Below are 24,450 nucleotides of genomic sequence, written 5' to 3'. Positions count from 1 at the left end.
TTTTTTTTTTTTAATTGTGCTTTCTGATGCTAGAACTCTAGATTGTGGCATGCTTCTTCCTCCCAGAGATTTCTCCATTGTAGCATTGAGGTTAATTCTTTTCTACAGGCTCTGGACAGACTGCTTTGCCACAAAGGCCACTTCTGCCTTTGCTGCTCATATGATCTTGGGTAAGTATTAACTTCCCTGGGCTTCCACATTGCCATCAAAAACGAGAAAAATTGTACTACTATCTTCTAAGGTTGTTCTTAGAATCATAGAGTTAAAGCACTGAATGCTTTCATAAGTTTGTCACATAGAAAGTTTCTAATATATGTTATGAAAAACAAAATGCATACAGGCGTAAAATATAAAGAAATGTCACAGAGTCTCTGCTATGTGGCAAATGTCACATGCAACCATGCATTGCAACATGGTGTATCTGATGTCACCATGTAGGGCCAATAAGGTAGGAGAGTGAGCTCTCTCTCTTTCCTCCTGCCCACTCTCTCTCTACACCAGCTATTTGCAACTGGTGTGCTGCACAGGTACGCCACAACAATTTTTAAAATATGCAATACCTGACTGTTTACTCAGGAGCACTGACCTCTTTTCCCTTATATTGTCCAATTAAAAAAATGACAAGAGCTAACGCAATGAAAGCCTTCCCATGTGAATGAATCAAAATTACATTTATTTTTTTTGTACTGCAGAATTTTAATAATTAGTTTCTGTCTGCCATGAGATGCAAAAGGTTGAAAATCGCTGCTCTATACCATAGAGACCTAGCCTGTCCCCGACAGTCTGCAATGCCAGAGGCAGCAGAAGACAGCAGCTAAATCTAATATTCACACAGCACAGACCTCTGGCTGGTGAAAGATAACATCTTGACCTAAGTTATGTTTCAGTTCCTGAGGCCTAAAGTGGAAAGACCCCCTGGCTACTTTCCCATGAGACCAGACAGAAGGACCCTGGAATAGACCTCAGAACTGTCTTCAAGAAATGATTCATGACCTTCACCTCACCTCCAATCAGCTCTCAGCACAACCCAGACCCTTAACCCATGCTTGCCTTGTGGTTTTACCTTACAGAATCTGTAACCTACACACCATCGGGGAGTTGGTTTGTTTAGAGCATAAGCTCCCTGTCTCAGTTTTGGCCAATTCACCATTAAACTATTTTCTTCTTTGTAAAAAAAGCACAAGGGTGGGAAAGTGAAATGGAGCCAGAAGCAAATTTAGTTCACAAAATGCCTTCCATGAAGCCCTCTACACTGGTTTCAGGGAGGCTACAAGTTTGGCTCTTACCTTTCTAGCTCCCCATGTGAACAAAGTCACTAACAATTACAGGTTAGTAATACCCACAAATGGACACTAATTGAGCCTGAGAACTGACAGGATGTCCCAGCCCATAGGCAGTCCTGAAGACACCGTGTAACCCGAGGAAGTGTGCCTTCCCCTTAGCCCTCACGCCACAGCACGGAGTTTCCCTGAGCACTTGATTATAATGTCCCCTCCCCCTCCAATAACAGATGGCATTCTTATGAGCAGTGCCGAAAAGGTGGTTCTCTGAGGCCCCACATGGGGTAGATAAGACAGAGGACTCTGTGACAACGGTCCATCTTCATGGAGGAACAGACATTAGCAAATGAATGAAAAGTGGATGGTGCAGGGAACGGTCTGTGGTTATTTATTATCCTCACAGATCAATACTGGGGTGTAGCACCACCCCCCTCCCCGGGCTGTTGCGTCAGTGTGAGGACATGTACATCAGTAGTGGGTTAGCAGTGAAGGCGGACATGGTTTTGTTAAAATAAGCAGCACAGAGGATCAACCCACTTCTGGTGGGAGAAAAGTTAAAGGCGTGCCCCTGGGCCGAACAAGAAGTCATCCCGAGTAACTTCCTTTCTGCCACCACGGGACACAACAGCGATGGGTGACAGAGAGAACAGGTCCACTCTAGTGTTAGCCTATAATGAGGAACCTGCGGTGACCGTGACAGCCACCGAGTGCAGACCACTGGTCCCGGTACGTTATCTCAGCCAATCCTGGCAATTCCCACAACAAATGTTTTTTTTTTTAATATTAAACATTGTCTCCATAGACAAATAGATGCCATCTTTCTGAAAAGAGACTTCGGGATGACAGGAATCCACAAATTAGAATAAAACAAGTAGGGTTTTTTTTCAAACACTTGACACAGTAAGTCTCTATTGAGCAGACTCCGAAGTCGTCATCATGTAAGATAGTTGGCTCCCGGAGGGGCCACATTTTGGCTCAGCAACTAATTAGCTGAGGGACCCTGAGCAAATTATTTCACTTCCATGGGCCTATATCCTCATCCAAGAGAAGAAGGGAGGAGGTGCCGTTGTTTGAATTGAACACCAGGGGTTAAACCATAGAATCAGTATACACACATACACACACACTCATACACAGATATCTCACACTCTTAGTGAAATCATTACAGTGGCTGAAGTAGCTCTTCCAACACATCAACCACGTTGATAAGAACACGGAGTGGTGCAAAGCCCATAGCATCATTCAAAGCACACTCTCTGTCACGATCATGCATGATCACGCACAGGTGCACCCTATCACTCCCAAGTACCAGGCAGGACTGACTTTCAAATGGTATTTGTTTCTAAAAAGCAAATTACCCCAGTTGTTATAAACCCATCAACTATTTGATAGCTACACTGGCACAGGCATGGCTCTTGTGTTCTTGCCTCTCTCCTCCAGACACACAAACTCCATCACCCCCAATAACAACAACAAAAAAAATTTCAGGTCATACCTGAAAATTGGCGACAATGCCCATTCCGACACATCCCACCAATCCCAGAACTAAGGACACCAAGTTAAAAACAGGAGTGCTGAAATAGCTGGTTTGATTCTGCTTTTCCACTATTTTGTATCTTGTGTACATCGTGGCTGCACCTGAAAAAGAAAGGTACAGTAGTGAATTTGTATTATTTGACTGTTTAGAGTGAAAAACACAGGAACAGTTTTGTATTGCTTTTTCTTAAAGTGCGTGTCTTCAATTTCCTAATCACAATAGTCTTCCCACTCACCACCCCCCGGTCCTTCCTCACCCCATCTTGCTCCCTCCCCAGTATGATGGGTACACACACTCATGCACACCCTTTTAGCTGTTATCCTTTTCACACAAATGTGAATTTACCTTATAGAGAAACTCACGTACATATGCAAAGATATGTTTAAAAAGATATTCACTCTAGCATTGCAAATTCCAAAATCAGAAACAGCCTAAATGTTTAACAACAGGGGACTGATTAAATGAAATGTAATATACCCGTGAAATTGATAACATGCATGTGCTAAAAGGATAAAGTAGATTTCTATGTATTGAAATAGTGTGATAGTCATAATATTTGTGCTGGATTTTAAAAAGCAGGCTAAAAGCTAATCATGTATCATAGATTTTTAAACAAAGATACTCATGTCAGATTCTACCTTGCCTAGAAGCAAAAATCTATTTATCACTTGCTGGTAACAAAATGATCTGTCTTCTAAATCTGGATGCTGGGCCAGGATAGTGTGAGAGGGCACTTGGACTGATGGACTATTTCTGCTTCCCCTTGCTCACCTCCACAACTTTGGAAGGAGAAGACCACAAATGGGGTAAAACTTTCTCTCTACCAAGTAGGATGAAGAAATTCCAAAGGTGCCAAGTCACTAAGTAAAGCTTCCAGTAAACCAATAGAGAGGGACAGAAGTGCAGGTTACATAATAGGCCCTGGGCAAACACTTAATTTTCTGTGGGGTAGGGGTTCGTGAAAGCACGAAGAGAAAGAGCGCCCTATCTCACATCTGTGGATGTGTCCTACCATCTGCATCTCAGGGGCACTTGAGGAATTGAAAAGAAACACCATGCCTGAGTTGGAGACAAACTCCCCTACTTCCCCTCTCCCCTCTCTCTAAGAGGTGAGACAACATCGTAGTCCGTGGTTCGCAAGCTTTAGTGCGTATCCAACTTCCCTTAACTGCTGGTTCACAGCGCATGTGCTTGGGCCACACTCCCAGAGGTTCTGATTGAGAAGATCTGCGGTGTGGCCCTGGGACCTGCATTTTCACCAGCACCCCAGTGATCTTTACATTGGTTGCCTTCAGAACACAGCCTGAGAAACATTAGCTTATACATTAGGTGTCTTTGGCGTACACAAATATGTTGGATAAAACCCACAATTTTAAAAGTCAAGTTACATTTAAAATCCACTTGATAATCTTGTGGTAAATTGCCAGGTGAATTGAAAAGGAGTTCTATGAGGGCATAAATAACTTTAGATCTCAGCCCTGGCTGGCGTAGCTCAGTGGATTGAGTGCGGGCTGCAAACCAAAGTGTTGCAGGTTAGATTCCCAGTCAGGGTACATGCCTGGGTTGCAGGCCACGGCCCCCAGCAACTGCATATTGATGTTTCTCTCTCTTTCTATCTCCCTTCCTTCCCTCTCTAAAAATAAACAAACAAAATCTTAAAAAAAAAAATAACTTTAGATCTCAGTTCATATTAGTTTCTCAAAGTAGAGCAAAATTCTGGTTGCATATGCTGTATTTTTTTAAAGTGATACACACCAAGAATGAACCTTGATGTAAACTATGGAGTTTGGGTGGTTCTGGTGCATCAGCACAGGTTCATCAACAAATGCACCACTCTGGTGGGGGATACTGGTAACCGAGGAGGCTGGGGGAGGGGGCAGGGGCCTTATGGGCATCTCTACCTTTGAATTCATTTTGCTGCAAGCCTAAAACTGTTCTAAACAATAAAGTCTACTAAAAAGATAGTGATAAAAAAATCATACATACAGTGTAAAAAACATATTTTCCTTCCTTTAAGACTGTGAATTTTTCATTTATTGATAATAATGGTTGTGTACTTACCAAGAAATGCAGAGAAGTTTATCATAAATCCAAAAATGCCACTCTCTGGAGGTGTTGTTCCTGTATCGCTGAGAAAGAGAAGAAATGCCTGAATTATTAAAGAGGAATTCAGTTCTGACCTGTGAGCAGCCATGTCATTGGCAGGTTTTATCATGTGTCTCTTTTGGGTGTTTAGTCACTTTGAATTCCCAAGAATTGGCCTGATTTTGTTCTAAAATGTTTTCATTTTGGCTCTGAAAAAAACCACAATTCTTTTTTTTCTATCATTTTTTTAAATTGTAAAAAGCTGCCCTGGCTGGCGTAGCTCAGTGGATTGAGCGCGGGCTGCGAACCAAAGCATCGCAGGTTCGATTCCCAGTCAGGGTACATGCCTGGGTTGCAGGCTACAGCCCCCAGCAACTGCACATTGATGTTTCTCTCTCTTTCCTTCTCCCTCCCTTCCCTCTCTAGAAATAAATAAATAAAATCTAAAAAAAAAAAAAATTGTAAAAAGCTAGGAAATGCTTAAAGTGAATGGCAGTGGTGTTTCTGGAATGGTCAAGTTCAATAAACCTGACTGATATGTGCCCATTCGTGGTGAAGAACTGAGTGTGACTATTTTGGGAAAAGTGGTCTAAAGTCACATTTGAAAAATCTGTAATTGGGATATTAAATATACATAAACACATTAAATTTTTTCAATAATCTGATGTGTGTACAAGTTTACAGTGCTGAAAATGTAATCATGAAAAGCTGAACTGTATTATTGATACACATCAATACTTTATGGAAAGAATAGTGTGTTAAGGGTATACATTAATTGTGATAAATTATTTTAACAAAAAAATCATTTCCATACAACATTTTTCAGGTGCAGCCTACCAATTCAGTCATTTAATGAGCTGGAAAGTAGGGTTCGACAGGTGCTGTCTGCTACTGATCAATGCCAGGGTTTAAATTTTTACATTTTCAAGCTGCCCGCATGAAGCAACAGTTGAAAACTGATGGCAAAAGACTTCTCAATATGAAACAGCTCGTATCCATCTTGAGTGTTTCCACGTTTTAAAACAGCCCTGAAATTTAAGTATTAAAGACTGATCGATCACAGTGAGAAGATGCACTTTGAAGTGTTTGAAGAATTCCACAAGAAGCCTGTTTGCCCGGAAAGCAGAAGCCTTTATCAACACAGTATTTGGAGAGCAGAGCTTGCGCTGAGGCTGGTACTCTGGTGTCTCAGCCTTGCCCAAGTTCCAGTCTCCCAGGTCCCAGCCCCTCTGGAGTCCCAGCTCCAGCACCTTTCCACCATCCCGCAAGCATGCAGGGAGCCTGGGTGATGCTGCTGCTGCTGCAGTGGCTCTCCCTGGGCATCATCCCAGCTGAGGAGGAAGACCTGGCCTACTGGACCCACCAGACAGCCTAGGCCCTGGACACCATCAAGAAGCTACAGCCCACCCAGATGGCTGCCAAGAACCTCATTATCTTCTTGAGGGATGGATGGAGGTGTCCACCATGACAGCAGCTTGGATCCTAAAGGGACAGATGAATGCAAACTGGGACCTGAGACCCGCCCCCCATCCCCCCCACAGGCCCACCATGGACCAATCCCCATACATGGCTCTGGCCAACACATACAATGTGAACAGACAAGTGCCAGACAGCACAGGCATGGCCACAGCCTACCTGTGTGGGGTCAAGAGCAGCTACCAGACCATTGGTGTGAATGCAGCCGCCTGGTTTAACCAGGGCAACACAACACGTGGCAATAGGTCACCTCTATGATGAACTGGGCCAAGAAGGCAGGGAAGTCAGTGGGTGTGGTGGCCACCAAGAGAATGCAGCATACCTTCCCATCAGGCCCCTACGCACTCACGGTGAACAGAAACTGGTGCCGATGCCGACGTGCCTGCCCCAGGACCGAAGAAGGGCTGTCAGGACATCTCCAACATGCACATCGACATGACCCTGGGCAGAGGCCGCAAGTACGTGCTTCCCAAGGGAACCCCAGACCCAGAGTGCCCTGGTGATCCCAGACAGAGTACAGTCAGGATGGACAGGCAGAGCCTGCTTCGGGAGTGGCAGGCCAAGCACCAGGGTGCTGGTGTGTGGAACTGAATGGGACCCCTCTGTAACATACCTCATGGGCCTCTCTAACCCAGAGGACGTGAAGTGTGAGACCCACTGAGGCCCTGAGCAGGACCCAACTCGGATGGAGATGACAGAGGTGGCCTTGCGCCTGCTGGGCAGGAACTCCCGAGGCTTCTACCCCTTCCTAAGGGGGTCCTCATCAACCATGGCCATCCCGAGGGCAGAGCTTACCTGATGCTGACTGAGACTGCCAGGTTCAAGGATGCCGTTGACAGGGATGGCCAGCCAGTTCACAAGCAAGAAGGGCACACTGACCCTGGTCACTGCTGACCACTCACATCTTCACTTTTGGTGGCTACCCACTACGAGGCAGCTCCATTTTCTGGCTGGCTACAGAGCAGGCCTCAAATGGCAAGACCTACACCTCCCTCCTTTAGGGCAATGACCTGGGTTTCTCACTCAGCAGGGGCTCCCAGTCTAACAATGTCAGCAACAGCCAAGGCAGCAACCCCAAGTACCAATGGCAGGTGGCTGGCCCATCTTACGAAACCCATGCTAGTGAGGACCTGGCAGTGTTCGTGCTTGGCCCGCAGGTGCACCTGGTTGCACACAAGCTCTGCAGGAACACAACTTCAGGGCACACATCATGGCCTTCACCACCTGCCTGGAGCCCTACACTGCGTGCACCCTGACAGCCCCAGCCAGCCGTGCCCCGGGCTGCTTATGCTGCTGCTGCTGGGGACCATCATGCCCTGACCACCCTACTCCCCACTCCTGGGCCCCCACCCCATTACTGAATCACTCCCCAACCCAAGGTTGAACCTCCTCCCCACCTTAAGCCTCAGACCCAGGACCCACCTCAGGTCCCTACATCCTGACCTTTCCTTGCTGGCCATAACTGAGCCTCAGCTGGCACAGCACTGTCCCCACCCCTCCCTGTGGTGGGCAGACCACAGGACATCCTAGAGTCTGAAGCTGCTCTGGACTCCCCACCCCCAACCTTAGCTACCCAGCACTTGGCACTTGGCCCCTCAGGGCCCCTCAGGGCCCCTTAGTGGGGGTGGTTTCCTGTCACCCTGCAACCAACCCTGCAGGCACCTTGCTGGCCCAGGAGGCTGCTGGGGTCAGATATCCCTGCACTCTGCCTGGGCCTGGTGCTGTTACAGAGGAACAGATGGAGACACAGACGGGAGAGAGACCTGTCTCAAGTCCCTCGGCTACTGACATGGTCACTCCCAATGCCCATCCAGGTGGGGAGAGCCAAGAAGCTTCATGAATGTCTGGGTGCAGGGCAGACAGCCCTAGAGTAGCCCTTGCCCCCACCCCGAGGCCCTGTGGGTGCTGGCCTTGGATTTGGGAACAGATTCCCTGCCCCCGCCCCGGATATCTATACTAGGAGAGACACAGGAATAATTAAGTAAACTGCTACACAATGTACAACATATATATATTTATATATACACACATATACATATGTACATATATGTAAATATATATATTTAAAGAGTATAAAAAGGTTAATATGCCCCCTTATGATAAATGCCTCTATTGTCAATTACTTTAATCTGAGGTGTTCAGAATTTAACATCACCATGTGTCCTACAAAATAACCATGTTTCCCACTAAAGGGATGTTGAGGTGGGGAAGGCCGTCCGAGGAAGCCGGCCTTCTGAGCACAACAGGGTGCCTAGCGTGCGAGGGGAGGGGGCTGGGACCAGAAATGGGAAGAAGGTAGTGACAGCTCAGTGTCCTTGGACAGAACTTTTGCTAGAACAATTCATTCTCGCAGGGAAATCAAGCCTTCTATTTTAGACCTCAGAGTATAAGAAAGCCGCTACCAGGTGAACCATGCATAAGGACAGGTCTAGAATAATCTGTCATGTGCCAGAAATTGTTTGCCTGTTTGTGGAGAAAGGGAAAACAGAAGGGTAAGGAGGATATCAAAGGGGATGGGTAGTTGGGGAACAACAGTGTTCTGACAGGAGATGAGGGACCAGACTCAGGGACTATCTGTCCATTCACAGCAAACCCAGACCATGTCAAGGGCTCAGAGGTGCAGTCCACGTGACACTAAACATGCAATCTGAAAGCTCAGAATTTCGGGGCCGTGTTTTATTCTTGTTTATCTGTACATTTAAAATCACACAGGCAGAATCAGCCCTGGCTGATGTGGCTCAGTGGATTGAGCCCCGGCCTGTGAACCCAAAGGTCCACCAGTTTGAGTCCCGGTTAGGGCACATGTTTGGGTTGTGGGCCAGGTCTCTGATTGGGGGCGAGAGTCAACATCCCTCATGCATCGATGTCTCTCTCCCTCTCTTTTTCCCTGCCTCCTCCCTCTCTAAAAATAAATACACAGATCTTTAAAAAAATAAATAAAAACAAACCATACAGGCAGAATCAAAAATGCTTTGCAAATAGTCATTCCATATGTATTTTTTGAATGAATGACTATCAGTACTTGCAAAAAAAAAACCTAATAGATACCACTTATTGAACATTTACTATGTACAGGCACCATTAGATGCTCACTGTACATCATTTCATGTCATCCTCACAACCTTGAGGTGGGTCCTAGATCAACCTCATTTTACTAAGGAGAAAACGGGGTATTAGCGCACTTACATAACTTGTTCAAGGTCACAGAGCTATTGCATAACAAGGTCTATATTCCAATCCGGATGTCTGACTCCCACACTTTCCTGCCTTCACTGTGCTCTAACAGCAATGAGGAAGAAAGCAACTAGAAGAACCCTGGTGGGGGGGGGGGGGGGAAGAACAAACACTGATATGCTGGTAAATGCTTAACAACCTGCTCTAGAGGCAGCCTGACTGTGGCACATTTCGATGGTGTAAATACTCCCAACACTTCAAAACCCAAGCGACCAAAATGTAGGTCACTGAACATGGACTTGGGAAGAAATGCACGCAGTCGGCTCCGAGCAGCACGCACCAGCTGGCTCCTGGGAATGAACCGTGATGACAGGGAGAAGGGATCATCACGCTTTTTGCTGTGTACCAGGAAGGTGTCAAGTAGGCAAGGCCTCAAAGCTCTTCAGATGTCATCATTTAATTGTAAACGTCTTAACAGATATTCACTGTCATAGTAAATCTGATTTTCTTTCAGAATTCTTGAGTCTACAACACTTCCCATCAATGCACGTGGGCCAATGGGCCTACTTTCCTATACTGGGCGCTGCAACATAGGCGGTGCTGACAACAAAACATTGGGGGAAGTGTTAATCCATTCATGATGGGTTGTTTGATTCAATGTAACCATCTTTTTAAATTTTTTTTATCTGGCCCTGGCCAGTGTGCCTCAGTGGATTGAGCACCAGCCCTCGAACCAAAAGGTCGCAGTTCGATTCCCCACCAGGGCACATGCCTGGGTTGCGGGCCAGGTCATGCAAAAGTCAACCAATTTCTCTCGTACAATCAATGCTTCTCTCCCTCTCCTTTTCTCTCCCTCCCCTCCCTAAAAATATAAATAAATAATAAAATCTTTATAAAATAAATAAATATTTAGCTGTCCCCACATATAGCTATAAAATGTATCCATGCATCAACAAAATATTTATGGGACACCTACTATGTGTTAGACACACTCTGAGACACAAATTACCCATGCTGTCAGGTAAGAGTGGTCAGCTTGTGATTTTTGTTAAAGTGACAAAACGGTACCTCCTAACAACATCCAGTGAAATTTTGTAAAGAATATTTTAAAAAACCTTGCCAAGCAGCAAATAAAAAGGCACTAACATGTTACATCATAAATAAACACCGCATCATATCTTCTGCCTGATGTTGGAATCCAGATGAGCATAACATCAAGGAGGCACCAAGAGACCCTGTGGGCATCCTCTCTCTGTTTTATTCTCTTTTAAGCTCAAACTAAATTATTTCATTGTGAAATGGGACAACTGTAATAGCATAATCAATAAAATATATTTTAAAAGTTATCTCATTGTGCAAAGGTGGAGGTACTAGTTTTGGTTGGCATAGCTGCACTTCAGTACCTGATTCAAGAAAGTGGAGAACGAGAGGCAAAATCAGTGCCTTCCCAACTGAGCAGAAGTAGACTCTTACCCCACCCAGCTCCCACCACCAATTCTGTACCACGTGGCTTAGGCAATATGGTTCCAGGCCTGTCTCAGTCCCATCTACCTCCTCACTTACCACCTTGCAAATGAGGCATTTCTGAAAATTGCAACAGGGATAGGAACTAGTAAGTTCATTTGCATGTGGCTCAGACACTGTTGAGGCAGCCATGTGTACACAGTAGTTTCTAGAGTAGGTTGTGCCTAGGAAATCACTTTCCTTCTCTATTGCCTTTATTTACATTTCTACAAGTTCATCATGAAAAATTCCAAGTTATTTGTCTAACATCCTTCTCCAAACGTATTTTTGATCTTAAGCCAGTGCCTTTGATGCTCAAAAGAATGAAAATAATACAAAGACATGTATGACAATCTAAGCTTGGTCAAATCTGTTCTTTAAATCATTGGACACATGTGATTCCATTACTCCAAAGCCTGGAATCATGGTTTATTAGGTGGCACTGAAATGACAAGATGCAAAATTATCTGCATGCCCAGACTGAGGTTTTTTGGTTGCCTTAAAATCCTAGGCCCACTGCTTGGAAGATTAATCAAGACTTAGAACCTAGAAACACTTAACATGCCACTAATAAAAGGAGACCATTCCTTCCTCTATCTTCATGATATTTAAATACATTATTTAAAAAGAGTAAGCATGATAAGAAGATATTACATTTTATTGACTTTTTAGCAGTTTTACTTGGTGGCAATTACTCTAGAATGAAAGGCTCTATAAAGCTATAGCAACTATTTTTAAATGTAAAAAGAATTTCCTGTTCATAAATGCAAAGAACTTGCTCTTTCCACACACTGCCCTCATGCAATGTTCCCTCTATCAATCTGAGTTTCCTCTTGGTTCACTCATGCAACACTTTTTAAGAATTGTTAAGCACTGCCTAAGGGTGGGAAATTGTGCCAGTTGATGGGGCTATGAAGATGAAAAGATAATTTACTATCTTCAAGAAGCTTAATATCTAACAAAAATTCAAGGACTCATTGACCCAACACATAGATACTGATTGCTTTCTATGTAACAGGCAACTAGGTAGGCATGAAGAATGTACTTGTAAATAAAACAGAAAAAGCCACTCTTTCCTGGAACTCACATTCTTGGCTGAATAGCTCAGGTGGTTAGAGCACTGTCCTGATACACCAAGGTTTCAGGTTCCATCCCCGGTCAGGGCACATACATGGAACAACCAATGAATGTATAAATAAGTGGAACAAGAATCAATGTCTAAGTCCCTGTCTTTCTCAAATCAATCAATAAAACTACATATTTTTAAAAAAAGAAGACAAGAGAGAGACAAGAGAAGACAATAAGTGAGCCACCCACTGAAACAGGGTATTCTAGGAAGGTACTTGACTAAAGTGCAATACTTGGGCCAGGAAAATGACCAGCAGAGAGAATAGCGAAGTCAAAGACCTTCGGGCAGCAATATGTTAGAGGAACTGCAAGGGAGTGGGTGTGGCTGGTCGGGAGTGAGCAACAATGTGTGTGTACAAATAGGGGTCACAGACAGCTCTGTGGGTCGTGGTTGTGGTGAGGACTCTGAATGTTACTTTAAGCATCCTGAGCAGCTGGTGAGGGCTGAGAGCAGGGAAGTGACATGAACTTCATGTTTTTAAAGGATATTATGAAAAGATTACAGAGGGGCAAGTGTAGACCAGGGACACCATCAGGGAGGGCCATCGTATGACCTGACCCAGCAGGGGATGGGGTAACTTGAATGAATGCTAAACACGCAAGCTTGAGACCACCTTTTATTTTACATTTTTTTTTTGCCTCTAAACAGCCCTTACAAACTGTTTAGTATATCTCTATATTACACACAAAACCCAGCACCGTGCCTTATTTACATGGAGGATGGTGCATAAATATGCTTCAATTAGATTTGAGTATTTGTCAAAAGATGACAGTGTCTGGTACCAGAGTGGTAATAAAGACAGAGGTGATTAGAAGTGAAATTCGAGAAGGTTGTTGAGGGAAGTCTCCAGACACCATCCTGCTCGGACTACACCTGCTAATATCACAAAAGAAAAACATCTCCTCAGTGCTTATTCTCAGTCTGGCACATCTCACTTGGTCTTCACAACATTATTTATAAAAAAAAAAAAAGTACTCATTATCACCACCTTGAAGATCAGGAAACTGAGTCCTTAGAAAAGTCACTTGCTTAAGGTCACATATGCAGTTAATGGGGAAGCCAGGGCTTGCATCTAGAGCTGTCTAATTTCAATGGACATGACTTAAGAATACTTCTCTGCTGGGCTCCACTGCAGTTCTCTCCATGATCACGTATTTCCATAGGAGTATACAGTATTGTATATTTACAACCAGGTTGGCATCAGCTATTCCTTCTGGAGCCGTTACTAAGTTGTCCTTGGCATGCAATAACTCCACCATGCACGGAGTGCACTGTGATTACTGTCAGGCAAAGAGGACTATTAAGAGGAACATTGTTTTTTTAAAGTTGAATTTGAGCCCTTATATTTAAAAGTTGTCAGCTCTGCATCAGTGAAGACTTTTGAGCAATACTCTATCTTTTTAAAAGTAGGAGTAATGGGAGAAAAACATCCACAGTTTTATTTCATTTAGAGGGGGAGATTTTAATGTAATGAAGTGGTTGTGGAAAATTAAATCGAACAGAGAAATTATTTATTTACTGTTGGCTCAGGAGCCGAACACTGCATCCATCACCTCAATTAATTTTCAAGATGTAAAAGTCTGGGGTCTGCAGTTTTGCCATTCTGCTTTTCTTATAATTAAATAAATTGGGTCATGTTTTCTTGAAGAAAACATTAAACTATAAATTATCATTCAAAAGAATACTTTTAAAAATTTAAATTAAAAATGATATGTTTCTTAGCTAAAAGTTTCAAATGGCATGTGTGCCTTTTCATCCTTATGACATTGTGGCCCAGAAACACACTTTCTAAGTAATAGCCATTGCAGTGCATTGTCATTAACATCGTGTCAGAACACGTGAGTCTACGGGCACTGACCGCATTCTCTGATTATTTATTGTCCCGAACCCCATTGTTATGGTGGAACAGGGAGACAAATGCCACCATTGCCTAAAATTCAATGTAATTAGTAATCAAAAAAAGTTGATTTGAGCAGGAAGTGATTAGAAATTGGATGGAGACATACACACCACAAACTTAGAAACACAGTCACTTGCCCACCTACTGCTGTTAAGCCAACACGAGTGCAAATCCACTGTCTGTCTTTTCGGTGTATAGACCACACCTACTCTGAACCACCCCATTTCCAGTTTTGGTTTCTTTGGAGAAAAACCTTAGACATTTCTGAAGCAATTTGAGTGCAAAATCTTTATAGTTTCTTTATTTTAACAGTTTTTATAAACCTTTACATTTGTTATAAACACTACTACACAGGCTGCAATTTTTGACTTGTCTCTTTTGAATCTGTCCAAAACAGTCAACCAATTTTTCTTAAAAACTACAATTCTCTTTTTGAATTTTACAGTTCATGTATATTTAGTTAAAGAATGTCATTACGATAAAAAAATAAGTTGGCATAAACACTTCTGGGAACAAACACAGATGGCATTTGATAAGTGTACAAAGAAACCAGTGAATGAAACAAGCAAGGAGCTCTGAGTGGCCACTGCTGGGGAAGGTTTTCAGGGTCCACTGGTCTTAGCCAGTGTATCTTTCAGAGAATGAGGTTATCAATTAAACCAGCAAATTCATTAAGTGGAGGTTAATTAGGAAAGCTGTTAAATGCACAAATAAACCAATCACTTAAAATTAGCCCTCGACTAAACACACTTTCCTACTTAAAACCAGCATCTATGCAAACCAATGTGGACTTGCCCCTTCATAATACTAGCAGAATTGCTTGCAGAGAATTTATTATGTCCTTGGGCCAGGGTGTTAATGAGTTCTAAGTGGGCTCACGTGTTAATTCACGGAGGTGGTGCCATTAACCCATAGGGAAGCAGAGGGAAGCCAAGCAACTTGTCCAAAGTCCCACAGCTGGGGTATATGGTGGGCTTGTGTTCTAAACAAAACTGTCAGCTCTAAAGTTGTTCCTTTATCCAACACTCTATATTCCCTGTCAGTATGATTACCAAATGTTGTAAATATTCAACACAGTGAATACTTATAGGTGACCCAGTGTTCTGCCACCAGTCACTAGGGAGGGCTTACGGTCCTAAGGAGAAACAATGGGAGTAACCAAAGACCACACTCGATCCAGCAAAGAGCACTTGCACAAAAAGTGGGACTAGGCTACTAAAAAGCAACTAAGATATAGAACTGGCAAAACTTTAAAAGTAAAGGAACCCAGGCCCTGGCCAGGTAGCTCAGTTGGTTAGACTGCCATCCTGATAGGCCAAGATTGCAGGTTCCATTCCCAGTCAGGGCACATACCAGAATCAACTAATGAGCCCTGGCTGCTGTAGCTCAGTGGATTGAGTGCAGTCCTGTGAACTGAAATGATGCAGGTTTGATTCCCAGTCAGGGCACGTGCCTAGACTGTGGGCCAGGTTGCCAGTTGGGGGTGTGCAAGAGGCAACTGACTGATGTTCTCTCTTGCACTTCAATGTTTATCTGCCTCTCTCCCTCCCTTCCCCTCTCTCTAAAAATAAATAAAATCTTTAAAAAATAAAGAATTGACCAATGAAAGCATAAATAAGTGGAACAAAATTGATGTTTCTCTCCTTCTCCCTTTCCCTAAAAATAAATAAATAAATAATTTTTTAAATGTAAAGGGACTCAGAATATTCTGGAAGCATGAGGCAGAGACAAAGTAGAAGATATAAACAAGAGTGGCTTTCAATCTGGGAGGAGCTGATAATACTCAAATTGATTAGAAAGTGAAGTTGCCAGTCTTATAAAATATGGAGAATTTTAGAAGTCAGTAGAAATGGTGCTGAAATCACAACCAAAGTTAATCAACAGAATCAGTTAACAGTTGAAGAAGCCGAGAAGATTAATAAAATAGTCATAAATAAAACATGCCCATATGTTGTAAATTATCTTAGTCAGCATTTAGTCAATATTCACTAAGCACCTCCTATGTGCCTGGTACTGTCATAAACGCTAGGGAAGCAGCAGTGAACAGACCCTACACCGCTACCTTCATAGAACTTTTGTGTGAGAGCCAGACAATAAACAAGATCAAAATCTTTATCCATAGATTAAGAATGAATATTGGAGCCCTGGTGGGCGTAGCTCAGTGGACTGAATGCGGGCTGTGAACCAAAGTGTCGCAGGTTCGATTCCCAGTCAGGGCACGTGCCTGGGTTGCAGGCGATGGCCCCCAGCAACCGCACATTGATGTTTCCCTCTCTCCCTCCCTCCCTTCCCTCTCTAAAAATAAATAAATAAAATATTTTTTAAAAAGAATGAATATTGGGAAAACTGAAGTCAAAACATCCCTGCAAAAATGACAGTCTTCATATCCCCCTTCAAAAGACAAGTGATGAAATCATGGACTTCGCATCATGCAATCATAAAGCAGTGTTGTAAAAGTACTTACTCCTTCCTTAAGAAATCAGCACCTGAACCATGTTAAGATTTTTGTCCATTTTAAGAATTTTGGCTATTTATTTTGTTTTGTTCATTATAAGAAGTGTTCACTGTAATGAATTTTGTATAAGAATTAGCACATTGTGATTATAACCTAAATCTTGTTATGTTTTATTACCATTTATCCTCCCTATACCCTCTTCCACCTTCCCCCATGATCCCTACAATCACCACATGTGATTGTTAACCAAGTAAGACTCAACTCCTTTACTTTGTTTACTATGTCATGTCGTCCCCCCTTTTAAGTGGCTTAATTCTAGGAGACCCAGTTTTCAGCCACCAATCACCAAGCAGGGTCTGTGCTCGTGAGGTGGAACAATGGGAGTGACCCAAGACCACAAACTATCCAGCAGACAGCACTCAGCAAAAAGTGAGACTAGGCTAATAAAGGATGCAACCAAAATGCAGAACTGGCAAAATTTTAAAGGGCCACTGAATATTCTGGAACTATGAGACACAAACCAAAGACGATGTAAAAGAGAGTAGCTTATCAACTAAGAAGATTTGATAAGTAACTAGTAATCCAAGACAGCCTGAAGGATTTGGACCTAGATGAAATATAAGAAACTACGGTCGTCCCTCGCTATATCGCGGGCTTTTTAAAGCCAGCAATACAGTGAAATCGCAATAAGTGAGCCATGATATAGCGAGGACGACTGTATAATTCACTGGTGAGTACCCATATAGAATTTTATATGTTGTGAAGATTACATAGGTTTAAGAGTGTAGAAAGTGTTTGAGAGCATATGAAGTGTTTATAAGAGTGTGGGAAAGGTTAATAAGAGAATGGGAAAAGATTATAGGAGTGTGGGAAGGGTTTATAAAGCCTTAAAATATATATAAATAATAAAATAAATATAATGCCGCTACTTTGCGGATTTTCACCTATCGCGGGGGTCTCTGGAACGTAACACTCGAGATAGTTGAGGGACCCCTGTATAACAAATTAACCAGGATAGGATTCAAAAATGTAGGTGTAGCCTTGTAAAAATCTAAACTAATACTTTTAGGTTGGCTTTTGTTTGTCCTTGGTTTTGACATCCTTGCACTAATAGCCTTATATCCAGAAATACTGTACTGTGTAAATATTTCAACTTGTTAAATTTAGTAGCTAATTGTTTGAGGTCTTCTTTAGATAAAGCATATTTATCTAGTCAGTCCTCTACTCATGGATAATTGTACGGTTTCCAGCCTCTTGTTGCTAAAAACTATGCTGCCCTGGCTGGCGTGGCTCAGTGGGTTGGGCATCGTCCCACAAACCTAATGGTCATTTTGGTTCCTGGTCAGGGCACATGCCTGGGTTGTGGGCCACGTCCTCAGTTGGGAGTGTGCAAGGGAAAACCAATCAATATTTCTCTCACACATCTATGTTTCTCCCTCTATCTTTCTCCCTCCCCTCCCCCTTTCTCCCTCCCCTCCCCTCTCTAAAGATAAATAAAATAAATCAAATAAATAAAATACCTGATAAGGAAACTTACTTTGAATGTCATACTGGATAGTGGTCCTCCCATGGTTCTGGCTCTTAATTAAAACACATCATTTGTTGTTGTTTGTTTATTTGTTTTAAAGGAAAAAAGCTTTTATTGTGAAGTCTACTGGCCAGGAGATAAGAGGCAGGCCTCAAATCTGTCTCCCTGATCCAGGGACTGGCAAGATTCAAGGGGTTTCAGCACCAGGTGCTCCTGGACAGCAGACCTTCCCTTCAGAAAGGGTTCGGGAACATCTGATTCGGTGAACAACGCCATCATGTAAAAGGAGGTTCATCTTAAAGACAGATGGCCCCTGACTTACGATGGTTCTCCTTTTGATTATTTTACTTTACAATGTTGTAAAATCCATATGTCCTGACTCCCAGTCAGGCACCTCATCCATCACTAGGGTAAACAAACCACACTCTGCAGTGTACTATGTGGCCAGCATTCTTTGTTTTAGTTCAATGTTTCAAACATTCTTCAGGCCCAGTGTGCTTTCAGCTGTGTTAATGGTTCATGGTGAGTACCCATACAACCATTCTGTTTTTCACTCTCAGTAGAGTAGTCAATAAATTACATGCAATATTGAACACTTTATCATAAAATAGGCTTTTTAAATATGACTTTGCCCACCTAGGGCAAATGTATATGCTCTGAGCATGTTTAAGGTAGGCTAGGTTAAGTTATCGTGTTCAGTAGGCCAGGTGCACTAAAGGCATTTTCAACTTAAGATATTTTGGACCAAAAAAAAAAAAGGAGTTCTAGGGAAAGTAACTTCCCAGGGTGCTCTGACCATAGATTCCTAAATGGGTAGCTCCTGGTGCGTAGTCATGCCAAAAGCATGAACCTTCTTTAGTGAAAGGTTTTAAGCCAGCCTTGCATTGAGGTTAACACACCTTTGAAATAGCAGAAGTAATCCTGTTTGAAAGGGGGTATCTACCCTTGAGAGAGTACACAATCTTGTTAATTGTCCTGTAATCCAATCCCAAATTGCTTCCTCCCACCTGCATGTAATCTTCCTTATGTTTTCTCCATAATTTTAAATGCATAAAAGAAACTGCAAAACAGCCCTGACTGATGTGGCTCAGTGGATTGAGCGCTGCTGGCCTGTGAACCAAAGGGTTGCTGGTTCAATTCCCAGTCAGGGCACATGCCTGGGTTGCGGGACAGGTCCCCAGTAGGGGACACACAAGAGGCAACCACATATTGATGTTCCTCTCCCTCTCTCCCTCCCTTCTCCTCTGCCTAAAAAGTAAATAAATAAAATCTTTTTAAAAAAAGAAACTGCAAAACAGTTATTCTTAGGAGCAGTGAGATCTTGTTCCCAACACGTCAATTTGCCTCAAATAAACTCTTATAAAGTCTCTACAACATAAGAAAAACAATGATAAAAATTTTTTAAAAGAAAAAAAATTCTCTATAGGCTTGAACATCCTTTACACAGACCTTTTTGACTTAAGATGGGTTTATCAGGATATAGCCCCAAAGTCAAGGAGCATTTGTACATTCCAATCACCAAGGACTTAGTCAAGTCTTCCCTAAAGCCATCTGCCCTGCCCTAGGGGGAAGAATAACAATACCCACAGTGAGTGCCAAAGAAATATTAATTCAACAAATATTAAGAGCTCATGAATCTTACACTCCAGGGTGGAGACAGGTAGTCAACATAATAAGTAAGTAAATCACACAGATTGCTAGAGGTGATGGGTGCTATGGTGAACAGTGAGACTGGATATGCGGGAGGCCTGGCACATTTCAGACACAGGAAGGAAGCCAGGGTGGCTGGAGGAAGTGGAAGAAGTGGGGTTAAGGAAGAGTAGGAGGTACCGACAGCAGAGATGAGTTCTAGAAGATAAAGCTAAACATTTCTGGGCAAAACTGATAAATCTGGCACTGCCCTCAGTTCCTGCCGTCTAACTCTTGTTTACATCTTGCCCTTCTCTCAAAGACTTGGTTTTCTAGGAGGGGCTGAGGCAACCCGAGCTCTAGCTGCTCTTGTGGGCAGAGACTAGACAACTTAAAAGCCCCAGGCACAAGCGGGCAAGCAATCCATGAGTCTGTTGTTTGTTTATAGGCTGATAACTCTGGGCAACAAGGGAACAATCTCATGCCTTTTTATCCTGTAATTCTGCTTTTCCTAAAGGTTTCCTCTCCTACTTCAATTTAAATCCTCTTCCCTGGCACGTCTGTGATTTGATTATCTCACAAGTGGCTCGTCTTGTCAACTCATTTCCCTATTTCTGAATATCTTCCATTTCAAGTTCACCTTCTGGTGACATTAATCACAACTACATCAGTCACCTGTACAAAGATTCAAATCCTGCCCCTGGCCACCTGGCCAAAGTGTATCTACTGTAATCTGTCCCTTCAGATCCGGGACAAAAACTGGTACTTTTTCTCAATAAAAAGCACTGCCGGGAGGGGAGCATTTGAGATCTTGCTCCCTGGCATCAGTCTGGCTCAAATGAATTCCTATAAATTAAAACACACACACACACACACACACACACACATTGTAGGGAGAAAAGCTTTTTACACAAGCCTCAGAGGATCTATCTTGCTTCATAATCAAGAGGAGTGAGACAATGGCACTTGGGACCGAGATGAGCCACGAGACACCAAGCCAGGTCTCTGCAGGGGCGCAAGGCCGGGTAGGAATGTGTGTCTGGTGCATGGACACCTCTTCCTGCATGGGAGCAACCACCACCGGGACTGCAGACGTGCCCTATCTCCATAATGTTCTCTTCCTCAGGTCTCTAAACTCTAGCCTCCTCTTGCCTCACCTTCATTTCCCCTACCTCGCCCACAAAAACAAATAAAATAAATGATGGAATACCGGGCACAAAGCAAAAGGGCTGCAGGAGAGGGAGGCCCTACAATCTGTATCACCTCTACAAACGTCAGGTGTCACCAACTTCATTATCGCCGCACCAGCCAACACAGATCCGTAGTCACACCACTTGGATAAAGGTGAATCATTCTAAAGGCACAGGCCTGGGAGCCACACAAAGAGGATCGGGACATGTGTCGGGCAATGATGAAGTAACCCTAAAGGTGGAGGCCAAAACTCATGGAAAATTAAACGGCACAGACAACACGACCGATGTCACAAGTTGTTGACAACTTGAGGGGTCTCATACGGGGGGCACCCAACCCAGAGGAGTCCTGGGTAGCTCCATCCAGGAGAGCTTAAGCCCGACTTCCAAAAACCTGGAGTGTTGCTTTTGGCATGGGACGAATCTGGGTGTGAATTCTGCTTCCACCATTTCCTACTTGTGACATCAGTGTCACACTGATGGTATTTCAACATCTGCTTAAACTTAGTTTCTTTTCATGAAAAACGAGCCAAACACACAGTTCATGAGGATGCTGGGAAGCGGAAGTGAAATATATGAGCTGTTTTAGTGCACACCTGGATGGATCTCCAGCTTGGCACTCAATAAATAGCATCCATCATCGCCAAAGAAGCGTCTTGCAGAGATTCTGTGTCCTACCGTCTGAAAGTTCTGTGTAGTTCTGTCTATCCCGAAACCCCTCTGATGGCACTCTGTTCAGTGGTTAAGGTGGAGTCAGGACTGCTCAGCTCCATAGCCCCTGCCTCCCTACACAAGTGTCAGGATGCAGCCTTTCTTCTCCTCCCAGTCAGACCTCAGTCTTTCTGCAAGATGCCCCAGCTGGGTCTGGTTCCCCGCCCTCTGCATCAGCAGTGCTCCCTGTGGTGCCTCTGCCCCGTCCCGGCACCTCCACCCATTCTGTCCCTCACCTGATGTAGGGGAGGAAGGGGTTGACGTGCCCGGAGAGCACAGCGACCACGTAGGAGATGATGAAGGCGGCGGAGGACCAGGTCACCAGGAGGAAGGGGACGAAGGCCATTCCCCTCAGGAAGCACAGCATCTCGACGCTAGGAGTGCGCTGCACTCAGCTGGGGGGCCAGGCGCCGGGCTGCTGCGAGGGGCGGGGGGCCGCCACGTGCCAGCCCGCCAGGCGGCGACCACGGCGCAGACAGCCGCTGCCGTCGGGACAGGAGTCTCCGCGAAGGCGGAGGCAGGCCGGGCCCGGAGGGAGAGGATCGGAAGAAGCGGCGGACGGCAAAGCAGCGGGCCAGGGTGGGTGGGGCGCGAGTGGTCCGGGCTTGTTGCGAAACGAGTGAAGTCACAAAGTGGTGGCCCGGCCGACTTAGAGGCACGCAGCGACCTCCCTGCGGACTCCACGCTGGGGACGCAGCTCCTTTCGCTTTTGGTTAGGACTCGGCGGGGGGTCGGCGCGGCCGGGGCTGCGCGGGAATGTCCGCCTCCGCTCCGGCGCTTGCACAACTCCGGAGAAACTGATCTCCTCCCCGCCCCTCCTTCCCTCGGGGTTTCCGGGGTAGAAGCCTCGAACACCCAGGGCTTCCCCTCCTGGGTCCCGCCGCCCGCTTGCCGCTGGGGAGAGGGTAGACGGCGTGAGAGGACCTTCACCCCGTCCCGCAGCGCGGCTGCCTCTGCTGCGGGGTGCGGGCTAAGGGTGCGGGACGTCTTTGCCGGGACGCGCGGCAGGGAGGTGACACCCACCTGGATAGTATCTACCTGAAAACCCAGAGTGTGTAGCGGCAGGTAGGGGTCAGGGTGGGGCTGAACTCCAATCAGGTTGGACTGCCTTTGTGCCGCCCACGGTTCTGCCTTCCACCAGAGCGGACGTAGAGTAATTGTTTCCTAAAAATTAGAATGCCCTTTCCCTCTCTCCAGGCACGGATCAGGGTTAGTCCCGACTTGGAGCCATGACCGAAGTAAGATGAGTAATGGTGGCGAGCATTTCAAATCCTGCAAAGGGGATTTGTGTCCTGGAGGCACCTACAAGCATGGTGATTTTAAGATACAGTTTAGGGATTCTAAGCCCAGGGTCTATTTGGTGGAGGTCATTGGGTCATTGATGACCAAACATGGGTCATTTTCGCTGCAGAAACATTTTTGGGGTACTACGCCCTAAGAGAGGACAGGATACAAAGATTAAGTAGTTGTTTGGGGGTTAGAGAACAGATGTCCAAAGAAATAAAATAATAAAATAAAATAAAATAACAGATTGAAGACAATCAAATGAAATAGGATATGGGCAGAGCTGAGAGGCAGGGGCCAGTACCTGGATGAACCAGAGGTTTCCTGACAGATATTAAAGTTTTCTAAAGTAAATGATTGTTCTCCACACAAAGAAAGGTGATACTAGCATTCTGGGCCAAGGAAACAGGAGAAAATGCACAGACTAAGACACTGCTGGTTTTGTTTCCGAGATTGGTGTGGCTAAGTGGTTTGGGCATCCTCTGGCAAACCTAAAAGTTGCCAGTTCGATTCCTGGTCAGGGCATATGCCTGGGTTGTGGGGTCAGGTCCCCTGTTGAGGACTTGTGAGAGGCTATGCTCTCCCTCCCTTTCCCTCTCTCTAAAAATAAATAAATTAAATGTGTCAGGTTTTTTTAAGCTCTCAAATAAGTGTAGGGCAGAGAATGGAGAGGCCATGCCACCAGAGCCCTGCTAAGAATTTACTTTTGTGTGTGTGTCTTTGTTTTTGGTTTTGTTTGGTTTTTGGAAGTAAGGAGAGTGTAGGAATTTGGATAGACTCATATTTCAGGAGATCATTGTAGCTGTGGGGGGAGTAAGCATCATATTGAATGAAGCAGAAGCTTTAAAATAAAGCTTTAAAAAAATCACAAGAGCTAATAACTATGTATGGTTCCAGGTGGGTACTAGAATAAGTGAGGAGGATCACTTTGAAAATTAAATGTCTAATCACCGTACTGTACACCTGCAACTAATATGAAATAATACTGAATGTCAACTGTAATTGGAAAATAAAAATAACACCACAAAAGCTATCATCCATGGTGCTTCATTGTACATCTCTACCTAGGTTTCTGAGTTCTGAAAACCACACCTCCCTGTTCTTCTTTTCCCTTGCTCTTTTTTCCTACTCTACTACTGATTCGTCTGGTTTTATTTTTTAAGTATATTTTATTGATTATGTTATTACGGTTGTCCCATTTTTTTTGCTTATATTCCCCTCCTCCCTGCACCCTCCCTCTCACCAGCATTTCCCCACCCTTAGTTCATATCCATGGGTCATACATATAAGTTCTTTGGCTTCTGCATTTCCTATACTATTCTTAACCTTCCCCTGCTTATTTTGTACCTACCAATTATGCTGCTTATTCCCTGTACCTTTTTCCCCATTCTCCCCCCCATTCCCATCTTCCATGTGACCTCCATATCTGTAATTCTGTTCCTGTTCTAGTTGTTTGCTTAGTTTGTTTTTGTTTTTGTTTTTTTTAGGCTCAGTTGTTGATAGTTATGAGTTTGTCATTTTACTGTTCATAGTTTTGATCATCTTAGAATAATCCCTTTAACATTTCAT

General features: G+C 44.1%; 1 protein-coding gene and 1 pseudogene across 1 annotated transcript in view; one reads left to right on the top strand and one right to left on the bottom strand.

The window, feature by feature from the left end:
* Positions 1-22,416, bottom strand: part of DRAM1 (DNA damage regulated autophagy modulator 1) — a 40,549-nt gene extending 18,133 nt beyond the window's left edge. Inside the window, exons 1-3 of the mRNA XM_028532746.2 lie at positions 21,834-22,416; positions 4,879-4,946; positions 2,776-2,918 (exon numbers count right to left, since the gene is read on the bottom strand). Coding sequence (XP_028388547.1) covers positions 2,776-2,918; positions 4,879-4,946; positions 21,834-21,964 — 342 coding nt within the window. The 5' untranslated portion in view covers positions 21,965-22,416. The remainder of the gene's footprint in view (positions 1-2,775; positions 2,919-4,878; positions 4,947-21,833) is intronic.
* LOC114512898 lies at positions 5,363-7,762 on the top strand (annotated as a pseudogene).
* Positions 22,417-24,450: the final 2,034 nt, after the last annotated feature.

Source organism: Phyllostomus discolor, chromosome 2, assembly GCF_004126475.2.
Source record: "Phyllostomus discolor isolate MPI-MPIP mPhyDis1 chromosome 2, mPhyDis1.pri.v3, whole genome shotgun sequence".
In the NCBI taxonomy this organism is placed as follows: Eukaryota; Metazoa; Chordata; class Mammalia; order Chiroptera; family Phyllostomidae; genus Phyllostomus; species Phyllostomus discolor.
This window is presented reverse-complemented; position numbering and strand designations above follow the sequence as displayed.